Source organism: Drosophila serrata, unplaced genomic scaffold (genome assembly GCF_035046125.1).
Source record: "Drosophila serrata isolate PLE 108 unplaced genomic scaffold, ASM3504612v1 contig_165, whole genome shotgun sequence".
Taxonomy (NCBI): Eukaryota; Metazoa; Arthropoda; class Insecta; order Diptera; family Drosophilidae; genus Drosophila; species Drosophila serrata.
The window spans coordinates 3,234,660-3,248,432 of NW_028257063.1; the positions used below are offsets into that span (position 1 = coordinate 3,234,660).

The 13,773-nt window shown below is 42.1% G+C and overlaps 3 protein-coding genes across 3 annotated transcripts; all 3 read left to right on the forward strand.

The window, feature by feature from the left end:
* Positions 1–98: 98 nt before the first annotated feature.
* Positions 99–1,910, forward strand: LOC110177075 (uncharacterized). Its single transcript, XM_086827375.1, has one exon. It carries the CDS (start codon positions 99–101, stop codon positions 1,908–1,910), a length of 1,812 nt encoding a protein of 603 aa, XP_086683501.1.
* A 376-nt stretch (positions 1,911–2,286) lies between these two features.
* Positions 2,287–4,187, forward strand: LOC110177074 (uncharacterized). Its single transcript, XM_020943591.2, has one exon. The coding sequence runs from the start codon at positions 2,400–2,402 to the stop codon at positions 4,185–4,187; it is 1,788 nt and encodes a 595-aa protein (XP_020799250.2). The 5' UTR covers positions 2,287–2,399.
* A 5,518-nt stretch (positions 4,188–9,705) lies between these two features.
* Positions 9,706–13,684, forward strand: Pgant1 (Polypeptide N-Acetylgalactosaminyltransferase 1). The gene is made up of 3 exons (XM_020943373.2): positions 9,706–10,815; positions 11,750–12,271; positions 12,425–13,684. The coding sequence occupies exons 1-3, from the start codon at positions 10,157–10,159 to the stop codon at positions 13,044–13,046; spliced, it is 1,803 nt and encodes a 600-aa protein (XP_020799032.2). The 5' UTR covers positions 9,706–10,156; the 3' UTR covers positions 13,047–13,684.
* Positions 13,685–13,773: the final 89 nt, after the last annotated feature.

Here is a 13,773-nt window from a genome sequence, read left to right on the forward strand (position 1 = left end):
AGATAACACAACCTAAACATCTTTGGAATTGTAGAATTGTAGAGTTTTGGTATAAATATTAATGTACACCTAGAACGTTCTTCAGTATACTAAAAACTATGGCTCTGCTGGTCATCCTACTTCTCTGTCTTGGACAAGCTGGTGCCCATTTTCCAGCAATCTTCGATGAAAGTAAACCAGACCTGGAAGATGCTTTGTTGCGCCTTCTACGGAGAGTGCGTCATGATGAGTTCTTTGAAACCCTGCTTATTTACGGAAGAGATTGCATTTTCCATACCCTAATCAAAGACTTGGAAATATCGACAGTGCTGGCATCCATGGGTAGCACCCAGTCAGACTGGGAATTTAGCAGCCTGACCATGATCCTGTGCTGCGATGATGAAGCCGAATTCGAGAATAACAAACATACCTTTATGAAGATGCAAAGAAGCAGACGATTGATTTATGTTGGAAAGGATATTCAGCCAGGATCAGTGTGTGGTGACTACTTCGAAGATGAGGTATATAATATAGCCGTTGTAAAAGAAGACTTTGGAGTGTCAAATATCATCTACGCCTGCCGCCCCTTTCAAGAGCCCAACTTCGTGGAACTGAGTCTATCGGCAGGTAAACCAATTTATATAGAAAACCTTAAAAATATGCAGGGAAAGCGAATCAAATCCGTAGTACATTTAATGCCGCCTCGAACTATGGTTTATATAGACAAGAATACGGGTGAGGAAAGGCTTATTGGTTTTGTGGCCAACTTGATAACGAACTTTGCCCAGAGAATTAATGCAACCTTGAAATTATATAATGTACATAATAATTCCAATGTGCGAGACATACTGTTGAATGTGAGGAAGGGTAAAGTTGACATTGGTATGGGTTTGGAAACTTATGTGAGAGAGAGTTCCCTTGAAACAGCCAGTTATCCCTACATACTGGCCTCCTACTGTACAATGCTGCAATTTCCAGCCAAATTGCCATACAGTCAGGTGTACGGAAAGATAATGGATCCCCCCGTGCTCGGTATATTCGTTGTGCTTTTCTGCATTCTTTCGGTGCTGCTTATTTACAGTCGCAGGAAGTCCTGGCAGGATCTCAACTTGGCCAATGTCCTGCTGAATGATGTGAGCCTACGTGGCCTCTTGGGTCAATCGTTTCCCTTTCCCTCCAACGCCAGCAACCACCTGAGATTGATCTTCATCCTATTGTGCTTCGCCAGCGTCATGCTCAACACCATGTATAATGCCTACCTGCAGTCATATTTCACAGATCCTCCAGCGGAGCCTCCTATTCGCTCCTTCCAGGATCTTACGAAGTACAACAAGAAACTGGCGGTCAGCGCACATGAGTTCAGTGAAATGACAATCACCAACAATACAAAATTTAAAGAGATAAATATAAATGACATGGTAATATTCAATTCAGATGAATATTTAAAGCTTCGTGACTCCTTAAACCAAAGCTACAACTATTTTGTAGTCGAAACTGAGTGGAACACATACGAGGAGCAGCAAAGGATGTTCAAGGAACCCATCTTCTACCTCTCGAATGATCTCTGTCTCACCCACTTTATGCACATTGCCATCCCTGTGCGGCGACTGTGTCCCTATCGTCACCTCTTCGACGAACATATTATGAGTCAGAACGAGTTCGGTTTGGTGGGATACTGGAGAGTCCACAGCTTCTTCGATATGGTGAGACTGGGCATAACGCCCCTGATTCCTAAGGACCTGAAGCCACCAAAGGCTGCCGAATCTAGCTTAATTGCCCAAGATATCTTATGGATTATGGTGATGTACTTGGTGGCCATGGGCATTAGCATTTTAATCTTTTTCTTAGAGGTTCTAAGCACAAGAGAACGATTCAGGAGATGGTGGAGAGGAATAGGCCAGTGTTATAAACGAAAACCCCCAAAAATATAAATGAAACCCTACAGGAACTTATGAAATATATATGCAGACTGGTTTTAAGCAGTCCAATAATAAAGATAGTCATATTTAAGATACATTTCGTTTTAATAACAAAGAAATATATTGTTTATCCCAGCTCACAAAACAAAAGCCACATTAGATAATCCATCAAAGAAATAGAGCATACCTATCCAAGAAGAAATTCTATAACTCAAACCTCAAGTTTCTGACCTTCACTATTTGAAAATTTTATTCATACTTGGGTCTAACATGGAAATTGCATGCCAGACATTAATAATTTCAAAAGCAAGGCTTCGAAGGTCATTACAAATATTTTTCACTAAACATGTTCACGGTACATGTTTCAAAAATTCAAAACAACTTTGAAAATGGACATGGCTTAGACATTTTTAGCATTATATAGGTCTTGAACATGTTAGTTTTTATTTAAGAAAATCAAAATACAAATACTGGTGGATAGAGCGGCTAACCAACAGTGTAATGGAGACCATGACTTGGTTGGTCGTCCTACTACTCCTCCTTGGACGGACAAAAGCCCAGTTCCACTTTCCAAATATCTCTGATCGAAGTGAACCTGACCTGGAAGAAAGCTTACTCCAGCTTCTTGTAAAACTGCAGAAGGATGACTTCTTTGACACCCTGCTTATCTATGGAGAAGATTGTGTTTTTCATTCCATATCCAATCATTTGGAGGTGTCCACGGTGCTCATCTCTATGGGTAGTACGCCCTACGATTGGGATTTTGGCAGCCTGACCATGATCCTAAGCTGTTACTTCGAGGCTGAGAAGGAATACACTAATCGTACACTAATGAAACTTCAAAGGAACAGGAGACTGATCTACATTCAGAAGGATATCCAGCCAGAGTCAGTGTGCCATAACTATTCTCTAAAGGAGCAATATAACATAGCCATGGTGAGGGAGAATTTTAAGGATTCTCAAGTCATCTACGCCTGTCGCTTCTTTCTGGACTCCAAGTTTGAAGAAATAAATTCAGCAGAAAGTCGACCAATCTATATGGAAACCTTTCGAAATATGCACCGAAAACCTATAAAAGTCAAGGCAGATCTTTTAGCGCCTCGATCTATGCTTTATGTGGACAAAAACACTGGTGAAACAAAGTTAACCGGTTACGTGGCCAATTTGATTAGCAATTTTGCCGAAAGGCTGAACGCCACCTTGGATGTGGAACCCAAGGAAAATAAATCCAACTTTCATGAAATACTGGAGAAAGTTATCTCCGATCAGCTGGACATGGGAATCACTATGCATACAACCTTGCACAATGCACCACTTGATACGGCCAGCTATCCATTTATGCTGACTACTTACTGCCTGATGCTCCAGATTCCATCCAAGTTGCCCTACAATAAGGTATATGAGATGATAGTGGATCCCCTGGTACTCGGCATCATACTCGTCCTATTCTGTATACTTTCGGTGCTTTTGATATATGGTCGTAAGAGGTCGTGGCATGATTTAAGCCTGGCCAACGTTTTGCTGAATGATGTCAGCTTACGTGGCCTCTTGGGACAATCGTTTCCGTTTCCCCTCAACTCAAATGGACACCTGAAGCTGGTCTTTATTATACTATGCTTCGCTAGTGTCTTGATGACCACCATGTATGATGCCTACCTGCAGTCCTTCTTCACGAATCCCCCTTCAGGACCTCATATCCGGACCTACCAGGATTTCAGCAGGTTTCGTCAAAAGCTCGCAATCACCGGAGTCGAAGTAGAGATACTGAACAAAATTAATAATTCCAAGTTTCGTGAGATGAAGAGGGATGATCTGGTTGTCTTTGATGACTGGGAGGAATGCATTAGATTGCGTGACTCCTTTAATCTTAATTATAGTTACATAGTGACGGGTGATCGATGGAGTTCTATTGCGGAGCACCAGAAGATCTTCAAGCAGCCGCTTTTCTACTTTTCCAATGACCTCTGCTTTACCCGCCTGCTCTACATGTCGATTCCTCTAAGGCGACACCTGCCCTACCGCCATCTCTTTGAAGACCACATCCTCCGGCAGAATGAGTTTGGATTGGTCCATTACTGGCGAGGTCACAGCTTCTTTGACATGGTTAGACTGGGCATAACGCCCCTCGAGGATTTGAGTCATCCAAAGGCCTATGAGAAGAGCATAATAATGGAAGATGTCTCACGAATACTGCAGTTCTACTTATGTGGCATGGTCTTTAGCATTTTCTGCTTTCTCTTGGAACTGGGAGTGGCGAGGTGGAGGCGCAGGCGGGGAACGAGTGTGTAAATACAAACTACTATCTACGAATGAATATTTAATAAAGCCAATAATTGCTAAATCATGAGTTCTAGCCGTGTTCTACAAAGCGGGGAACATGAAAAGTGCATGTCTGAACCACATAGTGAAGGAAGGTCAGCACCATAAAAGGAACAGAATGTGTGGCATTTACACAGTTAACAGGCTTTGACCTGGACGATTATCCTACTCCTCTACCTGGGATACTCAAAAGCTCAGCTTAAGCAGGCCAGAATCGATCTATCCTGGATTTTTGGCATGGGAGCCTCCTGTTGCTGCTTTCTTCTAGAGCTCTGGTGGCGACGCATCAAGAGATGGGTGAGAAATTAATATTTAGTAAACTTGTGTTAGCATAACCTGCATTAAATTAATAATTAAAAAAGTTTCGCTCGCTTGGCCAAAATTCATTCTGCTTAGCCTTCGACAAAGCCATAAAGGAAACAATGAAATGTTGAATTGGGATTAGCCACCTCCGCACAATAAATGATAGCGGATATGGAGACGCAGTGGTTATTGTTGGCCCCGCCATTCAAATTTGAATCTAAATCATCATCGCACACACACCGGAGGTTGCGAACATTGAGACAATGCTCAATTTTGGATGTTGATCGATACGCGATATTGATTTTGATGTGGTTTTAACAGACAATCGGATGCTATCTCTGGTTGTGAAAAACCCCATAACTAAGATGTGCATTCCACGGGATGAGTCGACCTGGGCCAAAAATTCACTTGATGACATCTCGCATGATTGGCTGTTACATAAATATGCCCATAAATGGACCACAATGCGGGTGTTTCACTTGGAACCGGAGGGGGATTATGCAAAACTCGGACTTGGCTACCGCCATAAAATAGTCATAATTCGAACTCTTTTGCCCAGAGATCGCTGCATATATATATTCGATTTGTATAAAAATCATAATTTGGTTCGTCATTTTGGCGCCACTCTTGACGCGTGCTGATTGGAGAAGCCCTGGACCTGGGGCAAGGGAATTGGAATTGCGATCGAAACTGGAACTGGGACTGGGACTGGGGACTGGGGACTGAGACTGAGACTGAGACTGAGACTGAGATGTTATTGGATTGAGTAACAAACCCAAAGCAACCCCTGAAGCAATTTAGTGGGTGCGAAGACAATGCCAGGGCATTGTCATTGCCTGGCCAAAGGTATCGTGAAATCTTTCACTTTCGATTTCGATTTAGTTGTTAGAGGAGATCCCCCTTTTAAATTCGATCATAAATCATGGCCGAAAATGTATGATAATGTGGCACATCATTACGCTTGCCAGGTTGATCAATTTGTCATGGGAAGTAGTCATCGCTCCAGCTCTAATCCGATCGAAATCTGACCTGTGCTCATCCTCCGGCGCAATCACAGCAATTGCTCAACCTCTTGACATTTGCAAAAGTTCGATGGAACTAAAACGAAAGTAGTCGGTAATCCATAGTCCATAATCCGTAATCTGTAAAATCAATGGCAGACATTTTTCAATTGCAATCCCCAAAAACCCAATTCTGTTATTATCCAAAGCCGCTGATGGATGGTGGATCGTTAGCCTATGTGTGTCTGTGATCTTCAGGGTCATTTAGATTTAATAGATTTCTGTGGCCAGAGTCATTACGGCGGCCACCTTAACCACATGTGGAACAATGTCTGGCGGCAGTTAAACTGTTTTTGTTTTTTTCGGCATCCCCCCCAATTTTTTTATATTAATGAGACCTCGTTGGGGGGGCTTGAGCTTTAGCTTCAGGTCGTTATTGAATAGAGTAATTTTTTACAATTATTTATCGAGCACTTCTGCTATTTACACAAAACGTAGTACTCCTCATTTATAGTTATTTTTCTTTTTTGGAGGCTCTTTTCAATCCGGTTGCGGCTCACAAAACTTAAGAGCCAACTAATTCGACCTCAGGCCATTAACAATTTCACAAAATGTGCTGAAAATGCATAATAATAATAATAAAAGGTTATTTCATATATATATATTTTTAATTTAAGAGGTGTTAATTTTTTCAACCGAAGAAACTAATCTGTTTCAATGCCGGATTCGCCGACATAGCCGCTGTTGCATTTTACTAAACCCGTATTTTGAGGTCGTCTCAGACACACACGAATTTGGAATTTCAAATTCCAAATCTCGTCTTTCCTCCCCCTCCTCCTCACCTGTTGATTGTTTTTCTCAATTTTTTTTTTTTTCTCCATCTCAGCACCTTTAAACAAAGGCCCATGCCGACGAGCAGGTCCCAATCCCAAACCCAAACCCAGACCAGACGGCCTGGTAATTTATTTCCTTCCTAGTTTTTGTCGCTCAAAGCCATTAAGGGAGTTTTAGCGAAAATTGGCAAAACAGTTGCCACCTTTCAGCGGCGTCTTAGCCGTTGCTTCCCACAAACTGAAACTCCAATTACCATGGCTCGGGAGCACTTTGAACTTTAATTTAGCTGCTGGCTAAAGCCATGCTATTTGGAGTGCCTGCCTCCGCCCGCTGATCGGGCCCGTGGCGACTCCCCTGCGGCGACACCGATGCGTATACGTAACGTATTAATTATGCCACCGAAGGGAAAAAAGTAGGAGAAGAAGAAGAGCCCAGTTAATTAGCCAAAAATTAATCAGAGACCGCGAAATGGGCACAGACTTGTTCGGCATCATTCCATAGAATGATTATTACAAAAATGAAAGTTTCCCTGAGAGAACCGAACTCAATTAGAATTAAAATGAGATTTGACTATAGACCACGTCGCAGGCAACAAGTGGTTGCATGTCGGGCTTAATAGGAAACCCATTTGATTCGTTTTAACAAGAAATGAACATGCCATTTGTGCATTAAAAGCCGCCAAACAAAAGTGTCAAGTACGTGGCAGTGGCAGTCAGTTGGTCAATCCCCTTCCCCCCTCCCTTTCCACCAAGTACCTTTCGCTTTTAACGTGGCCCACAACGGCACTCGAGTACAGGAAGCTCAGCTCTCTTTGATTTAAATTTCCGCTTTTTCAAGTAATTACGGCGTCAACTAGGGCACCGAGTGTGCAGGGGGAGAGACTCGTTGTAGACTTGTTTGCTTGATTCACAAGCAACAATTAGTCAATAAAATAATAATAAAATGTTATATGTAAAATATGAGGTGAAAAATACGTCACGATTATACAGTTTAGGAAGTCTAATTACAAATACCAACAACTTTATGATATGTGAGACAGTTTGCAACGAAATAATTCATTTCTGACCCCATAGGCAATATTATTAATCTGCTAATAATGAAAATAAGAACGCTTTCCGAATTGAAATTAGTCCCTTTTTGGCTAAGTTATGAGTTTTTTAAATTTTGATTTGTCGATCAAATTTGCATATAAAATAATGGTTAATATCGATTAAAAAATGGTATTGCACCTTTAGTCAGAAGCTTAAAAAAAGGTGAAGGAGCCATTTCCGACCCCATGTATCATATATATTCTTGATCAGTATCTACAGGCGAATCTTTCTAGCTTTATAGCGGCGAAAAATTTTTTTTTCGGAAATTTCCCATTTTTTTAAAAAAAGGAAAGGGGTTACATCATTAAAATTTACAAAAATCGGCCAAAAATTCACTTTTTAAACGGAGTATGCAGTTTTATTAACCTGCTAAAAATTAACATACGGCCGCTTTCCGAATTGAAAATAGTCCCTTTTTGGCTTAGTTATGAGTTTTTTAAATTTTGATTTGTCGATCTAATTTGCATATAAAATAATGGTTAATATCGATTAAAAAATGGTATTGCACCTTCAGTCAGAAGCTTAAAAAAAGGTGAAGGAGCCATTTCCGACCCCATGTATCATATATATTCTTGATCAGTATCTACAGGCGAATCTTTCTAGCTATATCGCGGCGAAAAAATTTTTTTTCGGAAATTTCCCATTTTTTTAAAAAAAGGAAAGGGGTTACATCATTAAAATTTACAAAAATCGGCCAAAAATTCACTTTTTAAACGGAGTATGCAGTTTTATTAACCTGCTAAAAATTAACATACGGCCGCTTTCCGAATTGAAATTAGTCCCTTTTTGGCTTAGTTATGAGTTTTTTAAATCTTGATTTGTCGATCAAATTTGCATATAAAATAATGGTTAATATCGATTAAAAAATGGTATTGCACCTTCAGTCAGAAGCTTAAAAAAAGGTGAAGGAGCCATTTCCGACCCCATGTATCATATATATTCTTGATCAGTATCTACAGGCGAATCTTTCTAGCTTTATAGCGGCAAAAATTTTTTTTTCGGAAATTTCCCATTTTTTTAAAAAAAGGAAAGGGGTTACATCATTAAAATTTACAAAAATCGGCCAACAATTCACTTTTTAAACGGAGTATGCAATTTTATTAACCTGCTAAAAATTAACATACGGCCGCTTTCCGAATTGAAATTAGTCCCTTTTTGGCTTAGTTATGAGTTTTTTAAATTTTGATTTGTCGATCAAATTTGCATATAAAATAATGGTTAATATCGATTAAAAAATGGTATTGCACCTTCAGTCAGAAGCTTAAAAAAAGGTGAAGGAGCCATTTCCGACCCCATGTATCATATATATTCTTGATCAGTATCTACAGGCGAATCTTTCTAGCTATATAGCGGCGAAAAAATTTTTTTCGGAAATTTCCCATTTTTTTAAAAAAAGGAAAGGGGTTACATCATTAAAATTTACAAAAATCGGCCAAAAATTCACTTTTTAAACGAAGTATGCAGTTTTATTAACCTGCTAAAAATTAACATACGGCCGCTTTCCGAATTGAAATTAGTCCCTTTTTGGCTTAGTTATGAGTTTTTTAAATTTTGATTTGTCGATCAAATTTGCATATAAAATAATGGTTAATATTGATTAAAAAATGGTATTGCACCTTCAGTCAGAAGCTTAAAAAAAGTTGAAGGAGCCATTTCCGACCCCATGTATCATATATATTCTTGATCAGTATCTACAGGCGAATCTTTCTAGCTATATCGCGGCGAAACAAATTTTTTTCGGAAATTTCCCATATTTTTAAAAAAAGGAAAGGGGTTACATCATTAAAATTTACAAAAATCGGCCAAAAATTCACTTTTTAAACGGAGTATGCAGTTTTATTAACCTGCTAAAAATTAACATACGGCCGCTTTCCGAATTGAAATTAGTCCCTTTTTGGCTTAGTTATGAGTTTAAGTCTGTAAATTAAGTAAAATAAAAATACACAGCTGCCTTATCAAACGTATTCAAGTTTTAAAAGTACCGCCAACCTCCGAAGTTGCTCCCAAGCAGAAGCAGTGTGGCCAGTTTCATTTTTATCACGTTTTTAGAAGTAGATATGTGGAAAAAAACGTTTAACAAAAATATATTCTTTTTTTACTTTTAAATAAATTAAAGCAAAAAAGGTAGCTAATGTCTAGCTGATCCAAAAGATGTGGTCTCTTTTAATGGTTCTTACTTCTTTTACTTAATTATTTAACCTATTTTTTCGATATTCGCCAAAAAAAAAACATCAAAAACATGTCTATCGATGTTTCTCCACCCCTGTGAGATTTCTCAAAGTGCTTTTGGCCACACTTTGAGAAGCAACAGCGTTTTAACAAAAACATTTTTCGCTTTTTATTGTTGTTGTTTCTGCTGTTGTTGTTGTTTCGGCCGAGCATAATGGGCGGCGAGGGACGGTCGGGTCGCGCTTAGAATTAATATATCCCTCACCGTTTTAGTCTAGTAGGCCACTCCACAAGCTACGGTACGCGGCGCGAAAGCTACAGCGAGAATAAACTTGAATTGGAGACGACGACGACGAGGGCGACGTATGTTTGTTGTTTCGCGAACGAGAAGCCGTGACAAATGAAGCAGCAGTAGCTTGGATCGACGGACGCACACAATCCGAGGCGATCCCAGGCAGCAGAGCCACGTCTGCGTCGAGAGTGACAGTGCTACCTCAGCAACCTAAACCACCTTTCCCCACATACACACACCACCGCCAGGATGCTGCCTCGGTTCCGTTCCTTCTATGGCAAGCTAATCATCTTCATCCTGGTCGCCCTCTGCTTCATTCTGTACAGCAAGGTGCAGCAGAATAGTCCGGCGGACGATAGCCCATCGCCGCCAGCCCGGGCGGCCGCCCTCCGAGGCCACGGACGCGACAGCTACCGCGAGGACCACGATAGCGAGAATGAGATAGCCCGGCCCGCCACCCAGTCACCATACGAGCTGAGCATCCAGTTTGACCTGCAGAAGCAGCGTGTGGGCCTGGGCGAGAAGGGCGTGGCAGTGCATCTGTCCGGCGCCGCCAAGGAGCGCGGCGATGCCATCTACAAAAAGATAGCCCTGAATGAGGAGCTCAGCGAGCAGCTGACTTACAATCGTAGTGTGGGTGACCATCGGAATCCGCTGTGCGCCGCCCAGCAATACGACGATGGATCCCTGCCCAGCGCCAGTGTGGTTATAATCTTCTTCAATGAACCCTACTCTGTGCTCCTGCGCACGGTCCACAGCACGCTGAGTACCTGCAATCAGAAGGCTTTGAAGGAGATCATCCTGGTGGATGATGGCAGTGATAATCCGGAACTGGGCGGCAAGCTGGATTACTATATACGCACGCGAACGCCGCCGGGCAAGGTGACGGTGCTGCGGCTCAAGAATCGGTGAGTTGAGAATGAGAAAATCTCCCTAGGGAAGAGCTTAAGTACAACCAAGATCCAGGTCACAGAAATCTTTATTTTCTTTGATTTCTGCTAGACCAAATTGAACATCTTTTGAGTTATTAAAATTTTGTAGTCTTTTTCTTTTTAAATTTATTTTGCTGATGAGCTTCTTAAGATAAGTATAACATTTTTATGAGGAAATCAGCAGAAGTAAACAGAAAATCTTGTTGCTTTCAATATGACCTTTGGCATATGCAAATGTCTTGTGTGAAATGATAAGCTTTCAAACCAGAAATCCGTCTCATATTGTATAGATCTAGGAAAGGCTAGAATGTACTCTAATTATAATCATTTATCTCTATTTAAAATACTTTCAATCATTGACTTTTCATTATTATTCTTAGTGAAAAACTTTAAGTAGGCAAGAATAATTTAACCAACCATAAAAAACCCCGAGGGTACTCCCATTTTATTGCCACTAGGCTAGGAAAAGTTCAGCGGCAATTCAGCTAATCGAATCGCTGGCGGCTTGAACTCATTTGAATAACTTGTTTGCCATGTCAGAGAGACTCTGTCTCAGACGGCGTGCGCGCATGGAGCATCTTCTTTTTGGCCAGAACCGACAAATGCTCAAATAACCAAAAACTTAAATGTGGAGAAAACCAGTTCGTCAAGTTACGAAGTTATGTGTAGTGTGTGTGGCTCAAGTTTTTGTAACTCTCAAAAGACAGTGGTTTCTGCGTGCATTACACTCGGCAACACGAGGTCTTGACAGACTCTGCGATGACTTCACACCAACTGATCGATGTAGGGTAGTGTTAATCGAAGGTCTTCGACTGACCCAATAAATTTCTGTTTGCTTTTGTTTTGCCCTTCTCCTTCGCTGGGCTAAAGAAAGTTTTTCGCCTCTCTACCTCTTTCTCTTTCGTTTCAGGTTGGGCCTGATTCGTGCCCGTTTGGCTGGAGCCCGTATAGCCACCGGCGATGTGCTCATCTTCCTGGACGCCCACTGCGAGGGCAATATTGGCTGGTGTGAGCCACTGCTGCAGCGAATCAAGGAGTCGCGAACAAGCGTCCTGGTGCCCATAATCGATGTGATCGATGCCAGTGACTTCCAGTACAGCACCAATGGCTACAAGTCATTCCAGGTGGGCGGCTTCCAATGGAACGGCCACTTCGATTGGATCAATCTCCCCGAGCGGGAGAAGCAGCGTCAGCGAAGGGAATGCAAGCAGGAGCGGGAGATCTGCCCAGCCTACAGCCCGACCATGGCCGGTGGCTTGTTTGCCATGGATAGACGCTACTTCTGGGAGGTGGGCAGCTATGACGAACAAATGGACGGCTGGGGCGGTGAAAATCTAGAGATGTCCTTCCGCATCTGGCAATGTGGCGGCACCATTGAGACTATACCCTGCTCGCGGGTGGGACACATCTTTAGGGACTTCCATCCATACAAGTAAGTCACAAATCATTAAACGCTGACACGCTTTACGGGTTTACGATCCAATGAAATATTTATCTGGTCGTAAACTTTACGAACTCCGTTAAGGTGTTTATTTTGCTTTGTTAGCTTCATAGCTAATGCATACCTCATTCAAACTGCTTACAGATTCCCCAACGATCGCGACACACACGGCATCAACACCGCCCGCATGGCTTTGGTGTGGATGGACGCTTACATCAACATCTTCTTCCTGAACCGGCCAGATCTGAAGTTCCATGCGGACATCGGCGATGTCACCCACCGTGTGATGCTGCGCAAGAAGCTCCGTTGCAAGAGCTTCGAATGGTACCTGAAGAACATCTATCCGGAGAAATTTGTGCCCAACCAGGAGGTCCAAGGCTGGGGTAAAGTGCGTGCTGTTAGCGCTAATCTCTGCCTGGACGATCTGCTGCAGAACAACGAGAAGCCCTACAATGCTGGGCTATATCCCTGCGGCAAAGTGCTCCAGAAGTCCCAGCTCTTCTCCTTCACCAACTCACAGGTGCTGCGCAACGAGCTGAGCTGTGCGACGGTCCAGAATAGTGAGTCGCCTCCGTACCGGGTGGTGATGGTGCCCTGCATGGAGAACGATGAGTTCAACGAGCAGTGGAAATACGAGCGGCAGCATCTAATACACAGCAACACGGGCATGTGCCTTGACCACAGGGGGCTCAAGAGCCTGGACGATGCTCAGGTGGCGCCATGCGACACCATCAGTGAGTCCCAGCGATGGATCATCGAGCACTGAGGCGGGCGTGGTGAGAGAGTGAGAGGGGGATCAAGTGGGTATGGGATGGGGACCAAACCAACTGAGAGATACTGACTAACGCCGACTAAACGGAACTGACTCGAATTCAAAATAGAGCAAAAAATTGTAAATACATTAATCGAATGCTAGATTTATATATATATATATTTTTTCTGTACACTGGACACCGACTGTGAGTGTACAATAAGGAGAGACAGACGGACGGACGAGTAGCTAGTGCAAATGAAATCAAATCAAAAAACCAACCAGCAAATCAAACGAGTCATTTTGAAGAGAACTAATAACAATTAAAACCATGTGTGTTGTGTACGTACTACTTGGTGTGTATAGATATTAATATAGAGCCAGAATTTGTAAAGATAAACGATACATCCTATGTAAATGCTATAGTCGCCATGTGATCACGAACGATGATGTGTGTTGTTGGGCAGAAAGGTGTGTAACAATTGCATTCCGTTTTTGCCAGGGATTAAAACGGGGCGCTCCAAGCCGAGGCCCCAGCAATAACCAACTATGTAAACAGTAAACTAAATACGTGTCGTAAGCATTTATCAACTAACAATAACATTTTGCCATTTGTTTTCATAATAAAAAAAATAAAACACTTCTGACTGAAAGATACACATCTTCGAACAACGCCCCAGTAGCTTTCCCTGCCCAAAGGTGCTGGCCCCTACGGCACACAGAAATGGAACAAGTTGGCTAT

Excerpts from the sequence above, each read along its gene's own strand:
- LOC110177075 (XM_086827375.1), top strand. The coding sequence starts at position 99 with ATGGCTCTGCTGGTCATCCTACTTCTCTGTCTTGGACAAGCTGGTGCC.
- LOC110177074 (XM_020943591.2), top strand. The coding sequence starts at position 2,400 with ATGGAGACCATGACTTGGTTGGTCGTCCTACTACTCCTCCTTGGACGG.
- Pgant1 (XM_020943373.2), top strand. The coding sequence starts at position 10,157 with ATGCTGCCTCGGTTCCGTTCCTTCTATGGCAAGCTAATCATCTTCATC. Across the intron at positions 10,816-11,749 it reads GTGCTGCGGCTCAAGAATCG|GTTGGGCCTGATTCGTGCCC; the intron begins GTGAGTTGAGAA and ends CTTTCGTTTCAG. Across the intron at positions 12,272-12,424 it reads AGGGACTTCCATCCATACAA|ATTCCCCAACGATCGCGACA; the intron begins GTAAGTCACAAA and ends AACTGCTTACAG.